At 44.1% G+C, this 18185-nt stretch overlaps 1 protein-coding gene across 1 annotated transcript in view; it reads left to right on the forward strand.

Moving 5' to 3' along the window:
• Window positions 1-1461: 1461 nt before the first annotated feature.
• GPAT3 (glycerol-3-phosphate acyltransferase 3) overlaps window positions 1462-18185 on the forward strand; it is a 29185-nt gene continuing 12461 nt past the window's right edge. The window contains exons 1-4 of the mRNA XM_074949964.1: window positions 1462-1536; window positions 2922-3226; window positions 14685-14757; window positions 17293-17563. Of these exons, the coding sequence (XP_074806065.1) occupies window positions 3083-3226; window positions 14685-14757; window positions 17293-17563 (488 nt within the window). The 5' untranslated portion in view covers window positions 1462-1536; window positions 2922-3082. The remainder of the gene's footprint in view (window positions 1537-2921; window positions 3227-14684; window positions 14758-17292; window positions 17564-18185) is intronic.

The following is an 18185-nucleotide window of genomic DNA, read 5'->3' on the forward strand; positions in this document are numbered from 1 at the left end:
TACCTCTTTCTTTCAATTTGTGAGGATGACACTAAAGCAACAATTGTGGCACCTGAAAAAGGAAGTTACGATAAAATAAATATCATAATCAAATTCCTAAGTCAGGAATGTTACTGAGCACATGAATAAACTGAAATAACAAAATTAGTAAATATTTTGTATGGTGGATCTACCACATCAAGTTTAGGAGCTTTCTTCAAGATAAGGGATTTTTGTGTAGGTGCTGAAGAGCCTGTTTTTAAAAGGTCCCCCCCGCCTTCTCTCTCTCTTTTTCCCCCTCTCCTTTCTTAGTTTTCCGGGAGGAGAGGTTTCTTTTCAGTTTCAAGTTGTTTGTGTTTTCTCATTAACTTTAATGGTCCACCATTATAGTTTCTGGCTTGTACAATGCTAGGTACTTGGAACTAATCTCCTCTGGTTAGTGAGGTGGCCTCCTCTGGTGATTTTTTCACCTTTCTGTAGTGAGGTGGAGCTGAATGTTGCTGCACAAATTATGAGCATCATTTTATATACACAAATGCATAAATTCCTAACCACAGTTTGTGTACATATCTCATAACAATAATCAGGTTCAGAATATTACACGCTTTCATAAGGAATCTAACTTGACATATATTTATACACAGTAATATTGTATACAACAGGTTGATTGAATAGCATATTCTTTTGGGTTTACATCCACTGTTCTCTCTTTGGGGTGTCTGGACCCTGATTGTCTCAGAAGTGTAGAAATAGGAAAAAAAACAAAAACAATCCCCCCCACTCCAGAATCCTGCAGCTTCTCTTTTCCATGTTGCAGTCTAGTCAGCCATTGCATTCAAGTGGACTAAGAAGTTTTCATGTTTGATTAAGCCTTTGCCTTGAGACAGTGCATTTTTCCAATTGCAAAATCCAGATTTGGTAAAAAAAACCATAGTAACTCCCATTCCATCAGCATTGCCAGGGTGTGTGTACAATCAACAAGGTAAACAAATCGCCTTGTCAGGCCCCACCTCAGCTACAGGGCTGGAGTCAGGAGACCTGGGCTCTGTTATGGGCTCAGACATAGATTCACTGTGTATCCTTGAGCATGTCACTTAATAATGTCTCTGGGTCTCAGTTTCCCCAGCTGTAAATTGGAAATAATGCTACCTTACTTACCTCCATAATGTGCTTTGATCTGTACCAATGAAAAGCTCTCTGTATAGACACAAAGTGTTTATGATTTATTCATTCATTCATTATTATGATGACTCATTATTTTTATTATTATCCCAATAGAGGCAGTTATCCTTAATCTATTCCTTTCCTCTGTTCTCCCTCCTACTGCATTTCTCTTTTCTACCAGGGAGAACGCTATTGCACAGAAAAGTCAGGCCGGGTGGGGGGGTTGGAGTAATACAAAGTTTATGGTAAAACTGTCTCTCTGCTAAGTGAATTATGGTATGCAAACGTTGGTAGCTTTTCCTGTTTCTTGATTGCAGCAGGAAATATATGTGTGCCAGCCCTCACCCAGCATGTTTTCCCTTTGTGCTCTTTACTTAGGAAGCCCTGAGTCAGGTAAGAAGGGAGTGGTTATTGTACTACTCTGGGTAATAACAATTACAAACAGGGTTTAAACAGTGTTTACTTAAAAGTTGAGTGAATTGCCTAGCTAAAGTAACCTGTATGAAGGAAATCTGTCCTGTTTTGCTCAGTGCGATACGTTTGTTTCTATCTTGAACAATGGCAAAGTAGCCTAAAGGCTTGTTCTTAAACGGAAAAATCAAACAAAGTTACTGTGCACGCTAAAGGCTGAACTGTGGGCAGTTATTTTTCAAGAGCCCCTCTAGACTTTTAGCAGGGAATTTACAACTCATGTTCTCCATTATAAACCTGGTCTTCTTTTTTGCTGGTCTTAGCAAACTGTAGCTCTACTAAAAAGAACAGGAGGACTTGTGGCACCTTAGAGACTAACAAAATTTATTAGAGCTCACGAAAGCTTATGCTCTAATACATTTTGGTTAGTCTCTAAGGTGCCACAAGTCCTCCTGTTCTTTTTGCGGATACAGACTAACCGGCTGCTACTCTGAAACCTGTAGCTCTCCTGTGGCTGTTTAAACTTTTCTTGCCTGCATCCAATACCTGCTGAGAGACGGGATCCCAGAGAAACCATTTTAACTGAAACGTAACCCTTTTATGTTGTGTGCAATGGTCACATATGAGATAAGGGAAGGCCTTTTTAAAAAACGCGTGCGGTTGATAAATTTGTATATCGTCTAATTACTTCCTTTGTTGATTTATATGGACTGGGGGAAGGGAGGAAAAACTCGTGTTAAGATAAGAATATGACTAAAACTGGAAGATACGGGGAGGTGTCGTATCTGAGACTACTTTCAAAGTGCTGGGGATTTCTTTGAAACTGGCTAGATTTTTTTTTTAAGATGATGTGGGTTTTTTTTTAAATTTTTATTTTATTTTTAAAGTGTCCTCTTACTCTTGCCCTTTTCACTGCTGCTGTTGAAAGCAAAATACGTGACCCTGGCCAAAGGAAATGAAACCTTCTGGGGAAGATCCACCAAGGTGTCTCTTTTCTGGGCTTTCCTTTTTGATGTGTCCCCAGTACCAGAGGCGCATACGTGTGCCCCAAGCATTGTGCGCTAGCCGCACGCAATTGAAACGGCTGTGATCCCATCCACCTTGGCTCTGCATAAGCCTGCTCCGTTACACCTGGGAGAGGAAGCGAGTGACAGGCAAACTGGGTTCCCTTTTCAGTTAGCCATTTTAACCCTTCCAAGTTAATGGGACTCAAGGGGAGCACATCTCCGAGCCCACCTTCTGTCATCTTGGTCTGCACCTGGATTTTCCTCTCACAGGCTGTAGCTGCGTGCTATTCATCTCTGGCTTCTTGCACCAAAGGGTCCCATATCTGCCCTTTCCCCCTCGCATTTGTTCTTTCCCTGCAGAGAGGGTTTGCAGCTGCTGACCGGATCTTGAGCGGAATTAGTTAACGGGGCGGAGCAGGGGAGGGCGGACGACACAAATCTCTCGCTTGGCTCTCAGCCGCCAGCAGCGATCCAGGAAGCGGCGGGAGAGGGTCCCCTCTGGAGCAGGGGTTCTAGCGATCATGGAGGACCTCATCTCTGCTGCAGCCAAGGTCTTGTCCGTCTGGCTCACTGTGGTGATTACACTGATCGTGTTGCCATCGGTGTTTGGAGTGTCGCTGGGGATTTCTGAAGTCTACATGAGAATTTTAATAAAAACCCTGGAGGTAAGTTGGTGGCCTTTAAAACTGTATAGTTAATACAAGGGAGGGGGGCGACCGGGACATGTGTTTGTTTTTTGGTGGTGGTAAGGGTGTTTCCAGTAAAAGCTTCTAGTTTGCAGCAGTAATTCTGCTGTGACTTCTGCATAACCACTTCTCCTTGCATGATTCAGTTTCTCTAACTCAAGAGGGTGTGCTCTCTCTCTGGATGAGCCATCTGCCAATGGCTGGCTAGTCAAGACTGGAAAACACTGAGTTCCTGGGAATGCTATGTACTTTACAGTCCTAAATAAGGACTAACTTTGCTCCCTGGTGCCATTTAATCTGTCTCACTTTCTATTGGTCCAATGAATGAGCTGATAGTCAAGCTGTGCATACAGGAGATCATTCCACATGAAGTATAGACAGTGGAGGGGTAAATGCCTGCTTTAAAAGAAATCAGAATAATTTCATGCCAGTTTCTGAACCAAAAATCCGTTTCCTTGCTAAAATGTTCTCTTGTGTTCTCATCCACACTTGTGATAGCATAATACTAAATTGTGAGTGTGAAAACCTGAACAGCCAGTGATTATTCTAAAATCCTACGTGTTAACACCTTGGTACCCCTGTCATGCAATAACATTCTAGGCTGAAATCCAGTCTCTGGATGGAGAAGGGTAAGAACATAATGTACCTTGCACTGCACAGTGCAGTAGTGTGCTGCCTTCCTCTCCTTTTTAACGCCTCTGACCACAGTCATCTGTGCCAAGCTGCTTATAAGCTATAGTTTAGGGGACCAGCTATGAATGTTGTATCTACCTCAGTCTTGCTGACCTTTATGCTTGTTGAATGCCCGCATTTTCTAAATAACCTTCTCCTGTTGAATAGCGTTGAAGTTAACATATTATTGCCACAGTTTTAAATTTTGACCAAATATGACATACAATGGAGTATAAGCCATGATAGCACAGGCCAAGCAGGAACGTTGTCCATGTGTGCGCTACATCACAAGTAGGTTGTCTAACCAATCCTATGCAATGGATTGCTACCCAAGGAGATGCTCGGGGAAAAATCCAGTTTTGATGCTCTATGGAGCACTTTCTCAAGGCTATTCTTAGCAAAACACTCTCTTGCCTCCCTTTCTCCAGGTCAGGCGAGAATCTCGGTGGGGTTAGGTGCTTAATTTGTAATGCCTTGCATTTGATGTGGCCCCTTGACCTGAGTACGATGTCACTGTTCAGATTCCACATGATGTTAATTCCTGGCAGTCCCTGCCATGCTATACTTCAGTCACTTGGCACATAAATACTCATCGTACTGGCAATGATGGCCACATGCACAGCTTTCTTGAGTGCTGAACTTGTGCAACAATTCAGCTTCCCATCATCTTCTGAGCGGGGTGGGCATGTGAGCTGATCTCCTTCTTTCCCCCTGCCATCTTCCTCCTCTATGGAAATCTACTTCTCCAGGAGAGTGCTGGTTAGGGGTAGGTTGAAGGTGGAATGTGTGTGATGTTCTAGAGGAGCAAAGGGAAAGGAGGAGCTAATGCCTTTTTTTAAAAGAAATTAACCAGGATTTACGGGGGTAACTGTCAGCTGTTTAGCTTGACACTGGTCCTGGGTGAAATCGTGGCAGGACATACTGGGAAACAACCAGGAAATCATGCTGCCTCTGTTTATGCCCGTCAACATGGGTTTTATAGAAAATTGATCTTGTTAAACTTGGTGGTGGTCTGTGAGGTTACCAGTTTGGTTGAGATAATCTATTCAGATGCCTTACGGAAGCAGGATTTGGCATCCCACAATGTTCTGATCTTTTTTCTTTCTTCTTTTTTTTTTTTTTAAAGTGCTATGCCAAAAAGTAGCACTTTAAAAACTGTCTGATAGATCTTAGAGTAACTTTAAATAAATGGCAAAGAGTCCTGTGGCACCTTTATAGACTAACACACATATTGGAGCATAAGCTTTGTACATGCATCCGACAAAGTGGGTATTCACCCACGAAAGCTTATGCACCAATACATCTGTTAGTCTATCAGGTGCAACAGGACTCTTTGCTGCTTTTACAGATCCAGACTAACACGGCTACACCTCTGATACTTTAAATAAATGAGTGATCCAAAAGAGTTATTTCTCTTTTGGAGGGGTCGTCCCCACAGGGATCTGTTCTTGGCCCAATGCTATTCAATGTTTTTGTTGAGATGACCCAGGTTGATCTGCCATTTAATGCCCCACTAGGTGTACGGAGCAATCTGAATATCTTGGTAAACTGGCCTTACTTGAGTAATACACATTTTATCTATTTAAAGCTTTTTAGGAGCTAAGAATGTTCATTGTGCTGATAGAATGAGGCACGGTTGCTTGGAAATCAGTAACCGAAAAGTCACGGAGGTGCTGAGGGGAGGGCATGAGGGATAAGCAGGTGAATGTGGGCTGGTGATGCTGTGCCAGGGATGAGCAAAGGCTATCCCCGTATGTATAAATTGGGGAAGATAGAATAAAACTAGGAAGACATTACCTCTCTATATGGCACTAGTGAAATTATTACTGGAATACTGTGTCCATTTCTGGTGTCATTCTAAAAAGGATGTTGACAAATTAGATGAGGTTCAGAAAAGAGCTATAAAAATTCTTGCATTTGGAAAACCTGACTTGGAGCGAGAGACTAAGCAGCTCAATCTATTTATTTATCCAAGAGATAGTTTGGAGGTGACTTAATCATGGAGAACTTCTAACAGAGTTAGAGTAGAGTCTGCTTTTTAGTCTAGCAGACAAAGGCATGACACTAACCAGTAGCTAGAAGCTGAAGTTAAAGGAACTCAGACTAGAAATAACTCGCAAACCTTTAACACTGAATCCAGCGGCGTATTAATGCCTAGGCCAACAAATTTGCACGGGCAGCCAGAGGCTGCTTCCCCTGGTGCAGGTTTGCGCCCTCCGCCTCTGCCCCTGGCCCCACCCCAACTCCACCCAATCCCTGCCCCCTTCTTGCCCCTATTGGTCCCCTTCCCCAAATCCCCGCCCCAGCCCGACCTCCTCTCCTGAGCGTGCCGTGTTCCCCCTCCTTCGCGAAGCTGTTTCGTGCACAAGCACTGGCAGGGAGCGGGGAGAAGCAGGACCCGGTGGCGTGCTCAGGGGAGGAGGCAGAGCGGAGGTGAGCTGGGGGGCGGGGGGGATGGCAAAATCATTAATCCTCCACTGACTGATTGTAATAATCATTAGAACAACTTACCTAGGGATGTGGTCATTTTTTGTTTGTTTGTCATGTAATATTTTAAAGATTAGGTGTTGTTTTTTCACTTCATGAAATTCTATGGCCTGTGCCATGCAGGACTAGGTCACAATGGTCCCTTCTGGCCTTAAATTCTAGGTAAATTGCACCCTTTCCTTTCTCGGAAACCCAGTAAGGTACAAACAACAAAAATGTGTTATGTATTTGCGTAAGAGGGAGTGGAAGTTGTATAAACTAATTGGTTTAAACATATGAATCTTCATGTGGCTAACAAAACTGGTGAATGAATACATTTTGCTTCCCTAGTCATGGTTTTAGTGAATAATATTGGCCAAAACGTCTGTTTTTAAAAAACAAAACAAAACTGCTATTTCCTCAGCACTAAAACAGTTTAGTCCAGTCAGTTTTGACAAATGGTTTCAGTGGAAACAATTGCTGCCCCTCAAAAGAAAACTCAAGAGGAAGAAAACAAAATGGAATATTTTGGTATGTTCAAAACCAACATTTTGCATGTTTGGTTTAAAACAACTTATTTTAAAATTTCATGTTGTTGAAAATATTTAAATAGTCAAAATCAAAACAAAATGTCCCATTTTGTCAAAACAAAAATGCGTCATTTGACCAGAAGTGTGTGTGTGTGAGAGACTTGCTAGCAAACCAAAAATCCATTATTCACACAGCTCTGCTGGACAGCATCCGCAAATGCCTTTAACTCCTTGGTTTTTATCATTGCACGGCTCTCTAGCAGAGAGGTAGGAATTCAGAGCTATGTAGGATAACTCTTTTTAACAAATTGTTCTAAGTGTCTTCCAATTGGATTTTCTTTGTTTGAAATTTCAAAACCTTTTAACTTCTTAAATGTAGAAAATACCCTTGATCTCCTACAACTCCCACTTGTGAGGGCTTCTAATAGAGCTGCTTTTTTTTAGTTATTATTATTATTTATTATTATTAAGTCCTAATGTGCCTGTTCTTACTGTATAACTAAAGGTACATGGGCTAATAGCGGATTTCTGCTCCCCCTCCCCGACCAATGCAGAAAACCCTAATTGACTTCACTTTCCGATTCTGTTGCATTAAACAACACTGCCTTGTTTGCAGTGCAGGGGAAACTCTCTCTCTCTTTTTAAGAGCCATTTCTTTTGCTCTTGAGGTCATCTTCTGCCCTCTTCTTTTCCTTTTCCTTTTCCTTCCCCCTCCCTCCCCCGCAGCGTACAAAAGTAGCATAGAAACATCTGGTCTAAATACAACCTGCCTGCATCCCTCTAGGATGGCACCACGGAACAGATAGCTGAAGCAAGGACTGATGTTTCTAATGCTGTACTTCTGAGAACTTGACTGGTCTTTGCTTCTAATTACTGCTCTTGTCCTTTAACTGCAGATGCTTCTTTGCTCAGTTTTAACCAAGCAACAAGACCTGCTTTTCCTATGCTTGCTCTGCTAGAGTTTCAAATAGCACTGTGTGGAAAGCCTCTAAACTGTTTCTAATAATTTGTGGTCTAGCTTTGTAGCATCTCTCAGTGCTTAGGAAAGCCAAAGTCAAACTGAGCTTAAAAAAAAGATTTATTTATTTATTTTTTTAAAGTGTCTGTGATCTTAGGCAATGGTAACAAAGGTCAGGAAGAACCTTTGTTCACAAACGGCATTGTCAAGTCTTTCTCAACTAAGATTGACTTTGTCTTGTGATGTACAATATATTCTCTCGGGAATGTGCATATGTGACTTTCATTAGTATGAAGGATAGTTAGGTATTTTTTGTTCAGTGCATACCATTCTGAAATAGAATGCTCTGGTTTGGCTAATGCTTTAGGCACAGCTCTAAAAGTATATAGCAGCCTAGCTGTAGAAGGGTAGAACTAAATGGGCAGTTTTCACAGATAGGCGGTAAGTAGCAGGATCTCAGAGGATCTGTACTGGGACCAGTGTTGTTCAAGTGGAATCTGTGCTGGGACATTGAGGTGGCAAAGTTTGCAACTGATACAAAATTACTCTGGCTAGTTAAGTCCAAAGGAGACTGTGGAGAGTTACAGAGGGATCTCGCAAAACTACATGACTGGGCAACAAAATGGCATATGAAATTCAATCTTGATAAATGCCAAGTAATGCTGTGACGAAGTGGGACTGTTCTTAATGGTTCCTCCGAATATTGTGGGGGTGCCTCAATTTCCCTTATGCAGTTCTTAAGTATCTAGGTGGTGGGGTAAGGGTGTATGATCACTGCAGAGCCCTAGAGGGCAGGTGTGTGCAGGGGTCTGGACACAGAGAATGGCCGACACCCTGTTTCCTGGCAACTGATGGCCTGGACCCTTCCCCCCTGCAAGGTGAGAGCTAAAGGGTTGGAGAACAAAGGAATCAGGTGACCTCCTGGCCTGGGAAAGGAACAAAGCCCAGAGGAGGGGGGGCTGGAGGGAGTTTCAGTTTGGGGCTGGCTAGGACATGGAGTGAAGTGCAGACGTGGTTGTCTGGCTCACTGCCCTCCAAAATGGACCCAGCTGAGGGGTCCTGTTCTCTGCACCTGCAAGCTCTGTTTTAGACCATGTTCCTGTCGTCTAATAAACCTCTGTTTTACTGGCTGGCTGAGAGTCCCGTCTGACTGCGAAGTTGGGGTGCAGGACCCTCTGGCTTCCCCAGGAGCCCCGCCTGAGCGGTCTCGCTGTGGGAAGCACACGGAGGGGCAGAGGATGCTGAATGCTCCGAGGTCAGACCCAGGAAGGTGGAAGCCGTGTGAGCTGTTTGCCCTGCGGACAGGCTGCTCACCGGAAGGCGACTGCCCCAGAGTCCTGACTGGCTTCATGGGGAGCAGTTCCAGAGCATCGCCCGGGCACTCCGTGACAAATGCACACTGGGGGAAAAAAAATCCCAACTATCCATACAAAATGAATGGGTCTAAATTAGCTTTTACCACCAAGAAAGACATCTTGACATCTCTTTGAATAGTTCTCTGAAAACATGCCCTCCATTTGCAGCAGCAATAATAATAATAATTAATAAAAAGAGCTAACAAGGTTAGGAACCATTAGGAAAGGGATCGATAATAAGACAGACAATATCATTATGCCACTATAAATCTGTGTACACCCACACCTTGAATACTGCATGGGGTTCTGGTCACCCTGTCTCAAAAAAGTTATATTAGAATTGGAAAAAGTCCAGAAAAGGGCATAAATGATGAGGGATATGGAAAAACTTCCATATGAGGAGAGGTTAAAAAGGCTAGGACTGGTCACTTGGAAAAGAGACAACTAAGGGGGGTGGGGTATGATAGAGGTCTATAAAATCATGACTGGTGCAGAGAAAGTGAATAAGGAAGAGTTATTTATCCCTTCACAAACCACAAGAACCCTGGTCACCCAATGAAATTAATAGGTAGCAGATTTAAAACATCCATAAGGAAATACTCTTTCACACTATGCACAGTCAACCCGTGGAACTCATTGATATGAGATGTTATGAAGGCCAAAAGGTCTTTTTTTTTTTTTTTTTGAACCCAGTGATAGAAGTTCATGGAGGATAGCTCCATCAATGGCTATTAGCCAAGATGGTCAGGGATGCAACCCCATGTTCTGGGTGTCCCTAAACCTCTGACTGCCAGAAGCTGGGACTGGATGATAGGGGGTGGATAATTTGATAAATTGCCCTGATCACTCCCTCTGAAGTATCTGGCACTGGCCACTGTTGGAGGACAGCAGTGGTGCCGGAACAATTTTTATAGGCGGGAGGAGCTCAAAGCAGAAACCATGTATTTGGGTTTCTTACTACTTTAAGACGGGGGTGCAGCAGCATCCCTAGTTTCAGCACCTATTTAAGACCGGATATGGGGCTATTGGTCTGACCTCATATGGCTGTATTTATGTTTAAAAGTTCACATTATTTCAAATACAGTAGCTCTTTGAAGTGCAGCATTTGCCAGGGATTACATTGTCAGGTCTCCTCCCTAGAGACATTTTGTATCCTTGTGGGATTGTACGTAAACTTTAATTTTTAATACAATGAAGTCCTAAATTGGCTTAACTTGATTCAGTAAGGTATATCCAGGCTAATGCAGGAAATTGCTATATCTGTTACATTTCCTTCCTTAGGATTCACAGCTGATGACTTCCAAAATATTAGCTACCTGAGGCTACACGTTTCCAGTTCAGGGGCTGGGAAGTGCTGCCTTGTAGAGTGTCAATACTTGTGTGGATAGATCAGACAGCAGATCAGATTTCTGAAAAAACCTGCTTAAGTGCTGCCCCCTGCCGTCGTCCCCCCCTGCTTTTTTTTTTTTTTTTTTTTTTTGCTCAGCTTCTTGAAACAAGCACAAGAAAGAGGGGAGGAGGGGGGAAGAATGCCAGAAAACCATATCAAACTTGCCAAAATCTTGCAATATTACTCATGTTTCAAGAAATACTATTGCACAAAACATTTCCTGGAAACTAGTGACTAGGTGGAATATTTCCCCTTGTGCCTCAGGTCAAGCTACAACGTGGTAGCTTTCTGTTGTAAAGAACCTGTGCTCGGTTGTTCAAGTGCTGGAAGTGGCTTGGTCTAGTTTATACTGAAAGACTGCAATGAGTGTTTTTAACCATGGTTCTGATGTTTGTGACTAGGTAGTGTTACATGGTAGCACTTTCTCCCCGTAGTAAATACTTCTCCTACCAAGGCATGAACTCAAGAAAATGATGAAATTTCCTTTCTTTTTGTGTGTCCCACCAAGCACATTGCAATCTGATTTAATCCAGACTCTGCTATGGTATAGCAGATTTTGTGTAGGAAAAGTGACTATGGAGCTCCCAGATCAGGCTATTTTTAGAGCAATTTTATGCTCTAAAATATCATAAAATGACAAATGTACCCTTTGAGAAGGACAGACAAGCACGTCTGAGCTGTAGATGTTACTTTTTTTACTTTACATTACACTTCAATTTTTATCTGCCTTGAAGGTCGCTGCCTCTCTTGCAAAGCATTGCTGTACATTGTGATGTTGCAACTTTGCAAACCCTACAGATGCATGTCTCAATATCCTGTGTTTTCAGGATTGCTACTGATTTCTGCTGTGTTCAGACCTATTTGATTCTGCCTTTAATATGGACTTAGCTGTGTCTAAAGTAGTGCAGCAATAACATTAAACTTTATCAGGAATGCTTCCAAATGAGACACCATCTGCTCCTTCTAAATTGGTGACTTTATTGATTTCTATCTTTTCTCATGCAAAACAGGTAGGGATCAAAACTTATCTCTGATCACTACTCTAAGACAATTGGCTGGGGAAAAAACCCAATATACGTACCAAAGTGTGTCTAGCCTGGACCAGTAGTGAAAGATAGAACTTATTGTAATTCATATTTTTGCCATTTATTTGAAAAACGTAATATCTTTAGAGGCCAAAAGCATGTCCTGGTCTGACCTATTGCTCTGCACTGTACAGATATAATAGATATTTCCTGCCCCCAGGGCTGGATTAACTCTCCTGTGGGCCCAGGGTTATTAGATTTTGTGGGGCCTCTGTATAAAAGTCTTCTTCCTGGGAGGGAGTTCGGTGCAGGAGGGGGCAGGGGATTGGGGTGCAGGGTCTGGGAGGGAGTTTGTATACGACTCAGTATACAGGGAGAGGGAGGGGGATTCTGATCTGGGGCAGGGGGTTGGGGTGAAGGAGGGGGTGTGAGGTGCAGGCTTTGGCTGGGAGGCGCTTACTACAGGCAGCTTCTGGCCTGCAGCACAGCAGGGCTCAGGCAGGCTGCTTGCCTGCCATAGCCCCATGCTGCTCCCATAAGTGGTCGGCTGCTAGCACATCTCTGTGGCCCCTGGGAGGAGGGGGACAGCATGTCTCTGTGCACTGCCCATGCCCACAAGCGCCACCCCTGTAGCTGCAGGGATGGTGCTGGGGGTGGGGGCAGTGTGTGGAGCCGCCTCCCCTCTCCTTCCCCCTGCCAGGGCCTACAGAGATGTGCTAGCAGCCAGCGGCTTCTGGGAGCAGCGTGGGGCTATGGCCTGCTGGCAGGCAGGCAGCCTGAGCACCTCGCTGCACTGCAAGACTTTTAGCAGCCCAGAGTTGGAGATCGCTGCCTGATTTATTTTTGCGGGGCCCCGCTTGAGCCGTGGCCCTGGGCTGCAGCCCTTAAAGTCCCTGACTTAATCCGGCCCTGCCTGCCCCCAAAAGTTTTGTCTTGTCATAGGATGGAAGGGGTGAGGGAAGAGAAGCTGCATGTGATGGCATGAGCATCTTTGATATCTTCATGTGGTTTCCTGGGAGAGGGAATCCCAGCAGAGGTACAAATGCTGTCTATTAAAACTATTGAGAGAAGAGATTAAAGCAACATGTAACTCTATAACTCCATTAGGAGCAAGAGAAAAACAAAGGAAAGTGTAGGCCCTCTACTTAATAGGGAAAAAGAGCTAATAACTGATGACATCAAGAAGATTGAGGTGTTCAATGTCTCTTTTGTATCAAACTTGATTAAAAAGGCTGATTGGGACCAGGTCACAGTTAATACTAACAACTGGGGGAAGGAGCACATTGCAGAATAGATTGGGGGGGGGGGGGGGGAAATAGGTTCGATATATACAAGTTGGCAGGTCCTGACAAAATTCACCCTAAGAGTACTTCAGCTAGTTCTTGAAGTAATCTCAGAACCATTAGCAATTATCTTTGGAGGACAGGTGAGCTCACAGAGGATTGGAGAAGGGCAAATCTAGTATTGTCTTTAAAAAGTGGAACCGAGAGGACCTTGGGAATTAGACCAATCAGCCTAACTTTGATACCTGAAAAGATACTGGAACAAATTGTTAAACCATCACTTTTTAATAACCATGAGGATAATAGGGTTATAAGGAATAGCCATCATGGATTTATCAAGAACAAATCATGCTAAACCAACCTAAGGTCTTTCTTTGACAGGTTTACTGGCCTAGTGGATGGGGGGAAGCTGTAGATGTCATGTATCTTGATTTTTAGTAAAGCTTTTGACACAGTCCAACATGATATTGTCATAAGCAATTAGGGAAATGTGGTCCAGATTAAATTCCTATAAACTAGGTGCACAACAGATTGACAGATCATACTCGGAGTAGCTATCTGCTGTCAAACTGGGAGTATGTATATAAAGGGGTCCCACAGGGTCTGTCTTGGAACTGGTACTAGTCAACATTTTAATTAATGACTTGGAGTGGAGAGTATGCTTATAAAAATTGCAGATGACATCAAGATTGGTGGGGTTGCAAGAACCCAGGACAGATTAGAACTCAAAATGATCTTGACCAATTGGAGAATTGGTCTGGAATCAACCAGATGAAATTCAATAAAGGTAAGTGCAAAGTACTACATTTAAGAGGAACCCCCCCCCCCCCCTCAAATGCACGACTACAAAATACGGAATAACTGCCTAGCTGGCAATGCTGCTGGAAAGGATTTGGGGATGATAGTGGATCAGAAATGGAATATGAGCCAACAGTGTGGTGCAGCTGCAATAAAAGCTAATATCATTCGGGGGTGTATTAACAGTAGTGTCCCATGTAAGATATGGGAGAGAATATCTCGCTCTATTCAGAACAGGTCAGACCTCAGCTGGAGAAGTGTTCAGTTTAGGGTACCATACCTTAAGAAGGATGTGGACAATCTGGACAATCTGGAGAAGGTCAAGAGGAGAGCAACAAATGATAAAAGGCTTAGAAAACCTGACTGAGGAAAAGTTTAAAAAAAAAAAGGAAGGGGGCGGTAGCTCCCAATAGCCTCGGGCCTAGGGTTGCCAACTGTCTACTCACACAAAATTGAACACCCTTATCTCTGTAGCCATGAGCAATAGAGTATTCCCTCTACACACACACACCCCCACCTCCCCACTCTAAGCTGAGGTTCTACTGACATAATATGACTCTGGCAGCTGGGGCATGGCTTATAGCTGCTTGGTCTCTGCTCTGCTTGGATGCTGAGGACCACTAATGAAACCTTTAAAAAAAAATAAAAATTCTGTGATGATGTGTACTCTTGACTTTGTGAACTGGCATTCTGTTCTATTAAAGTTGGCAGAGTGAGTCTAGGACGACTGGTTTCCACTGACTCTTGCTGGCAGGATTTTATCTGTACCAAGACGCTTAAGAACAGGAACAAAATCAGAGGTGGTGTGTGTGATGGTTTGTCTGTCTAGTGAAGAGAACTTAATGCAGATGGCTTTCAAGGGAAGTACCGCTTACCCTATAGGAAGTTCTTTTAATGGTGAGCAAATGTTACAACATCAAATGCTATCTCTTAAATGCACACTTTTTTTCTCTTGAACAGTGGGCCACAATACGAATCCAGAAAGGAGTCAAACAGGAGCAGGCAAAGACACTTAAGAACTCTGCTTTCGGTGGTAAGAATTTTGAATGAAGAATGTCTCAGTAATATTAACCTGAGGAAAATGGGGAACAGATTAGTAGCTCCTTATTCCCCCATTTTAAAACAATCTTCTTAAATTACTATTGTAGCACCCAGAGGCCTAAGATCGGGGACCCACTGTGGCTGGCACTGTCAGGCACCTAGTAAAATACAGGCTCTGCCCCCAAGGATCTTGCAGTCTAAGGCAGGGACGGCCAACCTGTGGCTCCGGAGCCACATGCAGCTCTTCAGAGGTTAATATGCAACTCCTCGTCTAGGCACCGACTCGGGGCTGGAGCTACAGGCACCAACTTTCCAGTGGGCCAGGCAGTGCTCACTGCTCAACCCCTGTCTCTGCCACAGGCCCTGTCCCCACTCCACCCCTTCCCGCCCCCTCCCCTGAGCCTGCCGTGCCTCTCCCCCCTCCCCACCTCAGCCTACTGCATGCCAGGAAACAGCTGATTGGGAGGTGCGAGGAGGGAGGGGGAGGTGCTGATGGGGCGGGGCTGCTGGTGGGCGAGAGGTGATTGGGGGGCTGCTGACATATTACTGTGGCTCTTGGGCAATGTACACTGGTAAATTCTGGCTCCTTTTCAGGCTCAGGTTGGCCACCCCTGAGCTAAGGGTTTGATTCTGCTGCTCTTACTTGTGACCTCCTTTAAATGGTTTAGTCACTCTGCACTCGGTTGCAGGGCAGGGTCTAAATATAACATTGCTTACATGGAATAGTACTGTACTCCAAGAATAGCGCCATTTATTTCAGTAGGCCTGCTTATGTAAGGTATTGCTCAGTGCGAAGGGTGGCAAAACCTAGTTAATAGAGGGAAGCTAAGGGCAGGAGTGAGCATTATGTGCACTTCACAGATGGGATCTGAGGCTATGTCTACACTACGGCCCTTTATAGCAGCACAGCTGCACCACGAAGCCTGTGCTGCTGTAAGGTCTCCCATGTAGCTGCTCTTTGATGGCAGGAACCTGCAGGCATGATTAAACCACCCCCAACAAGTGGCGCTAGCTGCATCGGCAGGAGACTCAATCCTGCCCACAGAGCGCTGTCCACACCAGCACTTTTGTTGGTGAAATTGATGTCAGTCAGGGAGGTGTATGGTGTGTTTTTTTTTGTTTTTTGTTTGTTTCCACACCCCGACTGACAAAAATGGTAGTGTAGACAGAGCCTGAAGCTCAGAAGTCAAGTGACTTGCCCCAGGCCATGTAGTCTGGCCAAACTGGGAACTGAACTCTGATATTAATCCCGGTTCAGTGTCCCAACCACAGGGTCATTCTGCCTCTCAGTTAAATACTAGATCACATCAGTAGACCGCTCATGTGTGGCTACGCCTGCTACTGATTTCCTCAAAACATCTTGCATAAGCAGGACTTCAGCTCTAGTCAGCACTTACACTTTGTCCCTGACCTCCAAGAGGTACCCAGCGATGGCACAGGTCTGTTTTATTATTATTATACCATAATAAAAACATTGGGCAATGAATATTGCCACTTCTAATGCAACTCTGAACAACTCCTTATGTTTTTCTTGGCTCCCTTTGCACTACATGGACAAAGTTCAAATGTTGCAGTTCAATTTTTATCGTCTTATGAAATAAAATAGTAGGGGGTAGGGCTCTGCTTTCTTACAGGAACTGTTGGTACAACTGCCTGCAGGATTTTTCTCAGTTAAGTGAATACAATTGTGGCTTGTGAGCCACTGCTGATCAGGGGGGCTGCTGAACTGGTGCCAAATGCAGGCTAGCTGCAAGTCTGGCCAAAGATGAGTTATTTTCAGCAGCTCTTCAGGTTTTAGCCATCACCATCTTGGGCTGGTGGTGAACAAAAATGTCAAACACAAACAGGTGCCAGGGGTAGGAAAGATGCTGGGGAGTGGAGAATGAACACTTTAAATATGGTTTGCAGCATTGGGGGAGGAGAAATCTGTGCCCAAGTCAGTTACATTTCTCTGGCAGTGCAAAGTGGTCTTGGAGTAAGTGTAATTTACACTGGAAGGCTCTATTGCATTGCCAGAGTGGTGTAAAGGGACCTTAATGTAAATGAGATTGGGTCTCTGTTCTATACTTTTCCAAGTGGAGCACTGCTTGCATCTAGTCCTAAGCTGCTATTGTCTAAGGGACAAAGCATATGTATCTTCCAGAATAACTGAAGCAAGGATGAGAGTACCTACCTGTATCTTCTCTGTGGGGTGACTGTGGAGCTGTGGTGAGGACACATGGATTAGTTTCTAATGTTCATCCTATCCATGGTTTAGGAAACCCACAGGGAGAGAGCAGACAGGAAGGAAAGAGTCTGCCTTGTTGCATAAGTGTCTGCATTTTGGGGGTGGGGGTGATGAAGAACTGACCTGCTGCATAGTATTTACAAATCCATGACACACTGTTCTGGCAGTCAAACATACGTGGCTCTGATATTGTTAGGTCACTATCTGAGCAGCAAGTAATCCTTTGTGACAACAGAACAACTGTTTAAATCCATTCTCTGTTCAATTATCTAGTGATTTCCTCACATTTCTGTTATTAAGGCATCATACAGAGAGATGAAACCACTATGGAGAAGGAGATCGCGGGCCTGCACAGAGTAGACTTTGAACTCTCCGATGTGTTCTATTTCTCCAAGAAGGGGATTGAGGCTATTGTGGAAGATGAAGTCACCCAAAGGTTTTCTTCAGAGGAACTAGTCTCCTGGAACCTCCTTACAAGGACTAATGTTAACTTCCAGTACATCAGCCTGCGTCTGACTATAGTATGGGTCCTCGGGGTCCTCATCCGCTACTGTCTCCTGCTGCCTCTTCGGTGAGCCAAGTGCTGGGAAACTAGGTTTTCATGTATGTGGTGACACGCTGAGGTTCACCCAGGCCGGTAAGGGGTTCAGCCAACACTTCTTGCAACTCTGGGCACCTAGAATGCTCTGCTGCTCTAGCTCACAGCCCTGACACCAACAGCCAGCCTACAAGCATGGAGGTCTCACCCAGGCTCCCACCACCCACTTACTCTTTGTAAGGGGAACTCACCAACCTTTCCAGCCCCAAATTCTCCCCCCAAGAACATCTTTCTGCAGCCCCTTTTATTGTAGCATCCACAAAACCTTATCAAGTTTGCTGCTCCTTCAAAGCAATAGTACAGAGAGCAGCTTATTAACTTAGCTGTGGCTGACAATCCTTCCATTTCAGTCAAAGCACTGAGTTCGTTTACGGTAAAAGGCAGACCAGTTTCTTAACAAAAGGGCATAGAGTTAAGTCATACCAAATGTAAGAAATAAAGCTAGAAATGGTTACAAATAAAAATACGCTTCTAAAATTAAACTTAATTTCAGAAGGTTACATTCTTGGTCTAAGCAGGTTTCTCACCTATAGTCAATTTCCAGAGACTTTTAGCCATCTTGGATAATAAAGGATAACTTTTGGGTTTTCTCCCC

This window comes from Natator depressus, chromosome 4, assembly GCF_965152275.1.
Source record: "Natator depressus isolate rNatDep1 chromosome 4, rNatDep2.hap1, whole genome shotgun sequence".
Classification (NCBI taxonomy): Eukaryota; Metazoa; Chordata; order Testudines; family Cheloniidae; genus Natator; species Natator depressus.